Source organism: Numida meleagris, chromosome 7 (assembly GCF_002078875.1).
Source record: "Numida meleagris isolate 19003 breed g44 Domestic line chromosome 7, NumMel1.0, whole genome shotgun sequence".
NCBI lineage: Eukaryota > Metazoa > Chordata > Aves > Galliformes > Numididae > Numida > Numida meleagris.
The window spans coordinates 19063940-19076424 of NC_034415.1; the positions used below are offsets into that span (position 1 = coordinate 19063940).

General features: G+C 36.1%; 1 protein-coding gene across 3 annotated transcripts in view; it reads right to left on the minus strand.

The window, feature by feature from the left end:
- Window positions 1-12485, minus strand: part of AK5 (adenylate kinase 5) — an 85958-nt gene that overhangs the window by 53719 nt on the left and 19754 nt on the right. For all 3 annotated transcript variants that reach the window (XM_021405493.1, XM_021405492.1, XM_021405494.1), the window contains one exon: window positions 11291-11482. In XM_021405493.1, coding sequence (XP_021261168.1) covers window positions 11291-11482 — 192 coding nt within the window. The remainder of the gene's footprint in view (window positions 1-11290; window positions 11483-12485) is intronic.

Here is a 12485-nt window from a genome sequence, read left to right on the forward strand (position 1 = left end):
TTGCTCAGTTAAATACGAATTCTCAGTGTAAAACATAGCACTGCTTTCAAGCTAGAGAGTAAACAACTTATTTTCCAAATGGAAAAAAAAATCAACTAGAAGGGTATCTTTGTGCAATTAACCTCACGTAACAGCAATATTTCTAACAGAAGATCACTGTCTTTTCATGAGTGAGGGGTATGGTGCGGGAAGTGTCAGATATTTTTTGTTTTCAAATGTTTTTTGAAGGCATTGTTGCAGTGCCTGGAACTGGTGACTGCATTCCATACTGTCATTATTGCCAAGGAGGAAAGCTGACAATTTTTGTTAGCTTGGACTCCAGTGATCTAGCTCCCAGTAGCTTTTGAAACTCACTGTCCCAACTTCCAGAGAGCTGTAATCTCTTACTTAATTCTAGCAGTTCTGGGGCTGGTTTATGCTGTAAAACAAGAAGATCTTAATTATTTGTAAAGCTTACCCTGTATTAAAATTACACTAGAGGAATAGGAGAGCTAACTAAATATGTATCCCCTGACAAAGGAAATTCTGCATGGCCCTATTCACACTAATCAATTTCCAACTCCCATTAATAGCCCTCTATTTGTTCTTGGGATGTTGATTTCTGCCCTCTTCCAGTGCAGAAAGCAAGAGCCTGCAGAGAGCCCCTTTATGTTCTCTGTGCAGGCAATCGATTCTGCACACCAGCTGATTTTTAACAGATTCCCTGATGTGAACTCAAGCACTCTTTTACCTTTAATAGTGAGGAGCCTGGACACTTGCCTATGATTTATTTTGCAGAAGATTTTCTACATACTCTCCTTTCAGAGCTGTACCATTTTTACAAACACATAAATTATAAATAATCACTGAGGTGATTATTCTCAAGCCAATTTGCGCAGTAAATAAAGACTAGATTCAGGTCTAGTTTCAAGCCTCAAATGTTAGTGGTTTTCTAATAAAACTTTTTAAAGGGCAGATTTAATTTATTTATTTATTTATTTTAAGCAGCAAAGTTCCCCATGCTTGTGTAATTCCTGGGGGAAAAAAAGGAGTTTAGTAAACTTCAAAAAATTACACATTACAAAAAGAGCAGGCATAACCTTTAGCTTAAAGAATAATTAATATTTGCAAAGTAATGTTATCAGAATGGAGTTACAACAAATTGTTATGCAACCTTAGTAATAAGCTATCAAATAAATTCCATTGAAAGTTATTTCTAGCCCAGGTGCCTGATGAACTGAGGGTCCAAGTAGAAACATCTGTCAAAAAAATACTGGCATTGTTTCTGTTACCAAGACCTAACCTAAACTATGAGAGAATATCTAGATCTGTATAACTCTCATCCTGCAAAATTTAGTGCTTTTCTAAGAGATACTCTCCTGCATGTAGTTAAAGATATAATAAATGGTTCTCAGAACCAAAATCAGACTTTAGAATTCACGTGGCTCCTGACCCTCTTTCTAAATTCAAGAGATATGAGAGAATATGAATTGTAATAGATGAAGAAAAGCTTCTGTTCACAGTACAGCTCTTGAACTCATTTGTGTCTTGTACCCATGAAGGCGATCAGAGTTGAAAGCTAATGTACCCACGAAACCTTTGATGGCTATTACAGCAGGCTGAGGCAACACACATGGCTTGAGGAAGAGAAGAAAATTGTGACAATGTTCTTATAAAACGAAAACAAAACCCAGAAATAAGCAGTACTGAATATAAGTGAAATAGGTAGAATATTTCTAGCAAAATTTGTGGGATAAGACTTTGGGATACAAAGAGGATTACTGAAACTATTTTCAGTGTATTATGGACTGAGCAATTTAATAAGCAACTTGGATATAAACTGCATTGCCCACATTGTAGGTTCCCTCTCTGTAAGGGCTCTGCGCTTACACAGAATTTTGTTCGTTTTAGTAGAGAAAATCAAAAGAGCACAGAATGTGCAATACAGTAGGAAACTAGTGAAAAGCATATTTTTAAATTGCCTAATTGGCCCCTTGTGGCAGTAGGAGAGGGAGATGACATAGGCATTATAAAAGGTATATTCTTACCAAAACACAGTGGATGGTAGGAAGCAAGAAAAGACCTGAGATGCTAGACAGTATAGAGAATTTTGAAGTGCTAGTCTTGAAAAGGTGGATGTGAAATTTTAATTTGACTTCAAGGTCAAAAGTGGGAGGGGAAATCCACTGGAGGATGAAAAGAAAGCATTTTAAGATCTGCCTAAAAATATTTAGAACAGAACAGATCAAGGGGTAATTTATTTCTAAAAAAATCCTTGATATATAACCAAGAGATAATAGCAAGTTGCAGTGAAAATGTGCCACTCTTTACATGTTAAAGTTCTCTGTTTGCTGTGCTGTGAGTGGCTGCAACAGCCATGTTGTGCTGTTGGCACAAGAAATTAATGTGTCCATTATGAATGGAAACATCAGTTCTTCCTGCAAAAATATAACAATGGTATTTGTGATTGCAGCGTTCTGGTGATGTTTTGGGTTATTTTCCCATTTTATTATTGAAGTAGATTACTGAATTGCAGAATGTTGCATGGTGACAACAAGGTGGAGAGACACGTTTACTAGCCATTAGAGAAAAAGATTTCAGTTATGTTCAGATGGGATGATACAAACGCTACTTCTGAGAGTAGGAAGGATGATAACTGTGCTGGAGGATAAAGTATATTCATAAATCCTTTGCCAAGGCTATGTCTATGTGATAGAAAGCAATGCTGTGCAGGGATGTATGTGCTAACTCAAGTGATGTAACTGTGGTTACCAGGAGCAGAACAGCCATACCAGTGGTTACCTGATGAAAGTATCAGAGAATTTAAGAAGCAGGATATATTTTCGTCAATGAAGTGCTGAGCTAGCAGAATAGCAGTGTTTCCTAATTCCAAGGTATCTCATTAGGTTCTTGAAAGCACTGTTTGGTAGTTGTTCTTCAGTTGTATTAGAAAACAAAATCCTTTAAAGAGCTATTAGAACCATTCAAAATGATATTCTGCGCAGGCAAAGATGTACTGGGGAAGGCTACTGTTCTCACAACAACACTGTCTTGTGTATTGTGTTCCCTGGGTCAGACAATACAGGAGTAGCTGTTCAACTTTCTCAGTTCTTCACCAACACTATAGCTGTATCTAACTGTGTACTGTTGAACCTAAATGCTGAAATAAGATTTGAGAATGTTAGAGAAAAAAGCCACAGTGGTCCAGAATGTTAGCTGCAACTCTTTGCTGACAATCTGAGCATCTCCTCCATTTTGACACTTTCCTGAGCTTTCATAACTATTAAATTTATCTTTGGAATCATTAAAAGATAATAAGGGGAAATCTTTTGTCTCCCCTGTTCTTCACGTAGTGAATTTACAGAAAAAAGAAAATAAAGGAGGACCAAGAAAATGCTCCAACAATCATAGGGTAATATTAGATGGCATGACTAGAGAACAGTCCGCTCAATTTCATTTCACCCATTTGAATCCAGACTGACTATGGTTGGTATCAGATCAAACATTCAGTTGCCTAGAGCATAAAGAAATGGAAATATTAAACAGCAGCCAATGCTACTAGCTTAGGATTCAGGAAAAAAAGAAGTTACATACCAGAATATCACCTGATGTATTTATATTTTATCAGAACTGTGATAGTGAGAGCTTGTTGGAGAGATGAAAGACCACTTGATTCTTTTGACGTAGTAACTTGCATAAGCTGGTATCTGAAATTCTTCCATCAATCAAATGTCAGCAAAAGGGTTTTGACATGAAATCAGGAATCCACTGAATATAAAGTTTTTGCAGGGAAGATCTACCAGCAGTAATCAGAACTAAAAATCACTTACAGTTTTTTTGTTTATTATGCTATTTGAACATTTACAGAAAAGCATAACTGAAATGGGGTTTTGGTTCTTCTGCTAGGTCCTCACAAAATCAGATGCAGTTTAATATAGGAAAATTTGCTCACTGATGCCAGATATTCTTGATCCAATACAAAAAGTCTTCCCAGAGATGAAGTATTTTTTTCCAAGCTGATTTCTTAGCATGAGGCTGTTCTAAATAAGAAAAATTAATCTTCTGTAAATCTCACTTTAACTACAAGTAGGAAATTAGAAGCTAATATTCACCCAAAGGACCCAGCTTAATTACCTTAAGATGAATGGTTTAAAATTACTTGAAGAGTATATAGAGCATGATATTTTAAATATCTCTTGCAGTTCATTTCTCTGCATGATAACTTGGCTTAATCATTTAGCTTTAGCTCCGGATCTGTAAAAACAGCCCTGTTAATTTTAAACATGTATCAGTTTTCACAGTGCCAGAAATGGATAAAATCTGGGACAATGTGCCTGTCAGAAACAGCATTCCCTCTCTCTTGTATTCCTAAATCAGTTTTGGACCGTGTGCTCATCAATGACTGACTATATAGACAGAATTTTCAGTGTTTATTTCTTTTTTTTTTTTGAACACCTACTTTTTTTGCTGTAGCTATCAAGGGTTATAGGGCAAGATTTCAGAAAGCTTGTATTTACTTAAATAATCACACTTTCAAAGTTAGAAAATAATACAGTGCTGTAGCAATTCTGTTCCCCTCAGCAAAGAATCACTTACTGGCAGAAATTAGTATTTTGATATGCTGAACTGGCAGACATAAATCATATAATCAGAAGCTGAAAATATTTTGAAGCTTTGGAAGTGTATATGGTGCACGTGCTTCTGCATATACACAAATTAATCATCTCTCCCATAGACAATGTGTATATATTTATAAAAAAAAATTGCTTTGGAATATTTCTACATATATTTTATTCATATATGTACTTTGGTATGTTTTTAAAAATATCTTGCTAAGTAGTAATGCATGAATACTGTTGAGACACCATGTAAGACCTAGCAGTGATGACAGCATGTATATGCATGCTCTAGTTCTGCAGTTCCACAGGAAACAGTTACAGAAACAGGCTCATTCTTCTGTCCCAGTTTTTCCACAGAGGAGCTATCAAATATAGCAGAGATGCACAGACCCTTAATTAGCAGTGGAAGCTAGGTGACTATTCATCTCTTCTGAGATCTGGTTACCTGTTCTAAGCTTCAGCTTCTCTTTCATTGCTTTGAATCACCAAAGCTTCATTGCTTTGAATCACCGAAAAGAACGAAAGTAATTGTAATTATTTCCCATCCAACATCTCATTTTCCCTACTTGGGATTCTTTTTTATGATTACGTGAGCATATACATTCAGGAATCCACAGAAAGATTTGGGAACTATGCAGTAAAACACAAGAAGACTCCTAAACTGCAAACAAAACCCATGGTCTCAAGGTTCCCACAGACAGGTGCCTGCATTCTTTGTTTGATTTGAGAAGTTACAAAAATACTAGAATTTGGCTGCTGCTGACACTTCCCACTCCCACCTGGTCACGCCTAAGAAACAAGAAGTACCCTGAAATGCCAGTACAGTAATCACGGTGAAAGCACATCTAATGTGCTCCTGCAAGACTGTGCTCATTACTATTGTATTTTCAAAACTATTGAGAGATAATTGAGAATATATTGGTTCACTGGCACAGCCAATGAGAAACCTCAGCTCTGTGTCCTCAGTGCAGGGGAGGTGGTGGATAGCAGTCTCTATTCCTGGAATTATTTCAGGGAAGGGAGTGTGGGATTTTTTTAAGGATATTTAATGTGAAACTGTATGGAGAAGAACAAGTACCACTACCACAAAAAGAAGAGCAGCGAGTCAGTCTGCTTTCTGCCAAAAAAGATGCAAATGCCTTCAATAAGGAGAAGATTCTCAGAGCTGGATTGTGGTTTGGGGGAGGTGCCCAGCAGTGGCTCCCATCAGGTCTGCAAGCAGGGTGGAGGTTCAGATCAGGCATTTGCTTACCGTTTCCAGTCTGTATGATCTGAACTGACCCTGACAGCTACTGAGAGGACCACAGGACCCACACTTCTCAGAGGGAAGGAGGGCAATGAGTAACTAAAAGTTCTTTAAACTCAGGATTCAGAGCTAATGAAAGTAAGAAACAAAACAAAAGGCCTAAAACAAAATCTGAAGTTGGACAGCTATATGATAGCACAGAAACTTTAGAAATGGATTATAACTTATACTTCCACTAGTGTATTGGTAAATCACAGCCTGGAGCTGAAGTTCAAGTCAGTATACGATGCTATTGAAAAATGCTTTTTGTAACCAAATCAAGAGAAAAAAATTATATAATGCTGTTCCGTGGGGAATTTTTCTATGACAGTTGACAGCCATTAGGCTTGTTTGATGCTAATAAGGGCAGACAGCTCTATAAGCTATTTTCCTTACCCGCAACTATTTCACTTCTAAATCTGTGCTCAAAAACTTGTTCCCAGCTTCAGCTGCTTTTTCTCATTTTTCCTCATTTCTCTGACTAGTCTGAAAGTCATCTTAATGTTTTGCATAGCCATAATAGATTCCCTAAACAGACAATTGAGATACAAAGGCATTGGTAAAATCAGCATTTTCTGACATAGGATGCTGTCCTGTCTTGACTGTTTAAATAAGGTCCGCAGCCTTCTTTTAATGCATAATGTTGCTCTCTCATTAAAGACAATCTTCTCTTTTTTTTAGAACACACACAGACTTATTAACATAATAAGGTTGACACTGAAGCACTACGCTTACATAGAATTTTTACAAATAGTAGCATTATATACATTACAGCAGATAAAATTCCAGTTAAAGTGATGACTTAATCATCCTTCAGAAAATAACTAGTAGCTGGGTGATGGCTATCACTGGAGTAGGAATAGCAGAGATTTAAAATGCATATCTGAATAAGGCAAAGTAGAGACCCAGCTTCTCCTCTGTCCTGCCTTCTTCCCAGAATCAGCTTTGGTGTGGTACAAATCACTAGTTTCTAAAATACAGGTTCTTAAGCTTCTCTGCAGTAGGATGAATTGCGTCTGATGGGGTGTATGTGAAGAAAAGTTTTCTAGTTAGGATAATTTTACATTATAGTAATTTATTCAAAGGTCAAATAACATGGTTATTTGAGCCTTATTCTAGAGTTCTTAAGAGCTAAGTAGTTCACTGCAGAAGTATAATGATGATGAAACATCAATACAAGGTCCAGAAAAGAGATACATCTTAACACCAAGAAACCATTTTCAGCTGATTTTTTCAATTTATTCTTAAGGAACTCTTTTAATAGTAATCTAACAGCAAGCTCTAAGCAGACAACAGTGATAAGCTGGACTAGACCTTCAGCTAACCCAAATCAGCTTTATCCTGGGGTGCCAGAGGTGGAGGGGAGAAGGATAAACCTTTTATTATTTGTAACAAGAAAACTATTTTCTTCAGAGCATGGTAGCTGTCAGAACAGCAACCACATTAAAAGCATTAAAACGTATTAGTCCCATAGGGTTTAGGGTTGGATTTTTTTCCCCCTATTTACTTATTTTTTCATTATTATCTAAATTAAATAACAGTTATAGTCTTATAAGTCAATGTAAGAAAGTGTAATGGTTCCATACTGTTTCCAGTGATGGGATTTTCATCTTTTGAAGTGCTATCACCAAAATAACATTTACCTAACAATTACTTTAATAGGTAGGAGCCACTTAAGTATTTTTAAGGGAACAGCAAGCATTGCCTAGAGATTTATAGACGGATGCTTGTGTTTTGGTGTTCTCTTCTCATGACCATACCTCAGTAGTATCTTGGTTTACTGGGGATGGCTGTGTACACATACCAATTGTCATGTCAGCACCCGAAACCAAATAAGTACTCTAAAACATTGATCTAAATAATTGCTAGATTGCAGGAAGATTACAGGAATAAATTAAACTCAGTTCATGACTTAAGTCTTCTGTTGAACATTAGAGTACTTGCAGATCATCCAGGCAGTAGCATTATTTCCCTTTTAAAATTTAACTTAACTGTAACATTTCTTTCCCCGGGTAATTTGTAGCTTAGTTATTATCTTGTTAGAGAGTATATAATGCTATAAGATCTTTAAGAAGTTTCTTGTTCATTAAATGTCAGTGAGTGCATTTATTTATTCTTCAGTGAGTGCATTTATATTTATTTATTTATTCTATGTCCAGTATTGTGATATCTATTACTATTTTCTTGTTATCTTCAGAAGTGGCATTCAGTAAAGTCAAGTTTTGATGGTAGATCTACTGACACATTGCTAAACAGAATTTTAAACATAGGTTGTATGTGTTTATGAAAATTAGCAGATATTTTCTACTTAATTATAATGCTATTTACCGATCTGTTAAATTTGAGCAACAATCCAAAATCTTGGGTATTCCAACTTTATTGTTCCAAAGAATGACTTTTTCAGAAGGAACAGTTATACATCCCTATTTCTTAGAAGTACTCTAGGTGGGGCCCTCATTTCCGTCCCTGAAAACAGAAACCAGGATCAGACTCTGAGAGCAGGGATAAGCATGCCTTATCTGAAAAGGTAAAGCATAGAGAGCAGCAAAGAAGCATAGGATACATATTACATATAATATTATCAAAGGCCAAGGGCAGGGTGGGGAGATGTGGGGAAAGAATTACACCTAAAGAACATAACCAATAAGATCTGAAACTAGCAGAATGTGGTTTTCATTCTATTAACTTGACCAAAATATGTCAATTATAGTGTGAAATATCTGTTGGAGCAGTCTTTCTCTTTTCTGGTTGACCTTGCCTCAAGGATTAATTCTTCCAGAAATTAGGCTAGTGTGATTCTATTTTATGCTTTTCAAGTTCTTATGCTGCTCTCATCCTCATACTATTTCAGTGCCTTGCAGGTTCAACATTATAATCAGCAGGATGAGTGTGATATTCTTTCTTGCTTCCTTTTCCTGTAAGGAAATACAGTGCACAGATGTCTCAAATGTAGGTAGAAGTGTTAGTATTACACGTTTATTATATAGATACCTACTAGTAAAGGCAAGCTGAAGATATAAGACTTCCACTAGGAGAAGTTGCTGAGTCCTACACTGGTATTGGATCCTATAGCTTTGAAAAAACTGTCTTTTCCACTATGAAAGGCTATGAAAAATTTTATAATTTTTCTTTTTTTTTTTTCAAAACCAAAAGAAAGATCAAGTTCATCAGCAAAGAAGGCAGTGGGATTTTTGAGTGAGAGCAAACATGAGGCAGAGCAAGAAAATATCTGTTATGTCCACTGATGTTTGATTAAAGAAATAGGACAGGAAGTTGGCAGAAATACAAATAGATTTCCCATTGGGCAAAATAATTTCCAACAAAATGAACTCATTAAAAGTAACTGTTGCCAAAACTCAATAAATAATGCTGGTTTCTAAATTGAACACTAAGAAAAGGAACAAATGATGACAAAATAATCATTTTTTAATGTTGAAGCTTCACACTTGCTGTAGAGGTGTGTAGTTTTTTATGTTGACTTAGCATATGTTTCAAAGTCATGTGGTTTTAAAAAAGCCCTTGTGTAGGAATTTTTACTTGCTTACTTGTTCTGGAGTATGCAAGCTTAATCTATTTCTTTCACTACTTCTTTCCCAGATACTCCTTTTTCTCATTTATTCCCCACCAACTTCGTTGCCCTAAGCATCTGCAAAGTCTGTTTTACATAGGCAATGAAATCTTATAGAAATGAGATATGCCTTATGTATTCTTTATCATCTACAGGAAAAGATATCCTCATCTTCTGGTCATAAAACTAGCATTGCATCTAACTCCCAAGGCTCAACTTCACCATTGCATCCTGTTTTGCAATAAGAGAAAAGCAACTGCCCTGGAGCAGCTCTAATAAGACACGTGAACAGCAGCTTCAATTCCAGTTCTAGCCAAATGCCCCACATGCTTTCTCTACAAAGGACACATCCTCCCTGACAAACTACACAGGCTTTCTATAGGAAAAGCGCTTGAAAAGGCTATAGGAATATTACAAAACACATACTTCCCTAATAACTTAAAGCAACTTCCAAGACCTCCAGTCCTCATATTCTTCCATATATAGTTAATGGCAATCCTCAAATAGAACAGATATTCTCTGGAGAAAACAAAATATTTCTTGGGATTTTCATTCTGAAATTCCAAAAGGTATTGAATTGTATTATTAGGACTACCAACACCATTAGATGACTTTGCAGACATTCCAGCACATGGAGTTTGTGATATTTGCCATGAAGAGAACGTACCTTAATTATTTAGACTATTATAAGAAACATAGGCCAACTGTGCTCTTAGAGTACCGCATGTACTACCAAGTTCCATGCACTGTTTCAAAAAGACTCTGCTTGTAATTTAGAACTTGTCACTAATTCAAGTATTGTCAACTGCCCATTGAATTAACCACAATTAAGCACTTACATACTTCAGGAGAGCTTAGTATCCCTACTTCTGTTGTCTCCTTCTAGCTTTATTTATGCATGCAACTTTTGGTTTGTTATGTAGTTAGAGATAGTCTTTCTTGCCCTGACTACTGCAGAAATCTGTATTCTTACTGATTTCCAAATGGTCTATTTACATCCCAGTATTCTCATCAACAAAAATTTAATTTAAAATGTTAAAGCTTCTAACACACCACCCAATAAGGCATATTTAAACCATGATAAGATAATCTATGGACTTTTCAGTTACTGGTGTATATGTATTTTGTTACTCTATATAATGTGCATATATAACTATATATATAGTTACTAGGTGTATAGTTATAGGTGTAAATATTACATGCACCTTACAACTCTATGCAACAGGTATACATTAACTTCTTTGACAACCTGTATTAATTTACTCCAGATTGAGATCCACTTTCCTTTAGAATTTTTTTTTTCCTGCTTTCCTCACCTCCCAAGACAAGCATCCAGAATGTACATGACTATTTGAAAGACAATGAGACTGCTGCGCTGAAAGAGTATAGAATTCACAGCAGCCTAAGGCAGTCTAAAGGTCTCACAATCTTTTATCTCCCCACTTTCAGAAAGCATAAAATGAATGGCTAAATCTGGTATCACCATCTTGGAAATACATAGTTAGGAAGATAGTTTAAGTCCTTGCCAATATTACCTCTCATACATATTTATATATACCTACAAGCACACACCCTTTGACTCTCATGTAAAGTTTTTAGCATAGCAATTGAGAAATGTTATGAATTTGTGCAGAACAACAGTGTAAGGAATACCATATTATTTTAAAGTACACCTTCACTTAATAGTTACAGTCAGAAGATAAAGGTTTGCTTTCAGTCAACATGGTTATGAATACCTAAAGCATAATTTGAGTCATCTAGCCTAATTAAAACAAAAGCAAAGCAAAGAAACCAAATGTAACCACGACAGTTTTCAGAGGTATATACTAAAGGACTTACTGTGATGATTAACCCTTTTTCCTGGAAATATTTAACCAGTGGAACTGCATTTTGCTTGAAATTCATTAGTCGTCTTTGAGTAGCTTTCAGGTTATCATCAGGTCTTCCTTGCTGTTCAGCACGCTTCAGTAACCTTTCTTTGAGCCTTTGATTGGAACATGCCAAGAACACCACCAAATCTGGGGTACAGATCTGTGGAAAAAAAGCAATTCAAGAAGCCTGTGAATAAGTTGAGTGCCCTACAAAACAGGACTCAGCAAATCCAATACTAGATAAGGCTCAGCTATGCAACATTTGCATAAAGTGGATCTGAATTAAGTAATTCATTTTCTATTGTATCTCTGGGGGAGGAGAATAATTCATAGGTTTGAGGAAGAGCTTCCTTTTCTTAAGTGAAGGCCTATCTATTTGTCTCATGAAATTGTAAGGAAAATCTTGAAGGAAAGCTTTTATCTCATCCCAGAAAACTTGTTTAGTCTTGTTTGCGATTTTCTTTACCAAAAGGTTCCCATAGGTAAAATTCAGATCTTTATAAAGAGCAAAATACAAATGCCCCATATTCTGGAGGGAACTGTATGGTTTCCATTTCAGGAAGGTTTTCCTTTCAGTAAGGTAGCATTTAAAATCCAGCAGCTATGATGGAGCTGACAGATGCCTAGGACTTGGGAAAAAACAGACCTGTTCCAAGATCCACAGTGAGCTTTTGCATGCACTCTGGCATGGCTCACTTTTTTCTTTTTAATGAATGTTTTATAATTCCACCTGTCCCTTGTTAGTACATATTTTCAGTTCACTTATTCCATAAATGTTGCCTGGACCTGACATTATTAGAGCATTTATTTTCCTGTAAGCCTTTCTTCATTCCTCTAAATTTCACTGAAGTGTTAGTGCACTTTTCAAGAGGTTGGGTGGCAGTTAAGAGGATTTTAATTTCTCCTATCCTTTTTGGTCAGCGTGGCACGTTTTGTTTCAGCCCCAGTTAGTAATGCTGCTTAATGTTCACAGGCACTCTTCAGAAGTCATCACAACTTAGTGCATATGGTGGAAGAAACAGAACTCAGTCAGAAATGTGAATTCAAAGAATTTTACAATTTACAAGAGTATATTAACCACATTCATAAGATCTGATTTTGTTCTTTTGTCTAATTTATTGTTTTTATCAATAAATCTCCATCTCTTGAAAGACTCAGTTAAA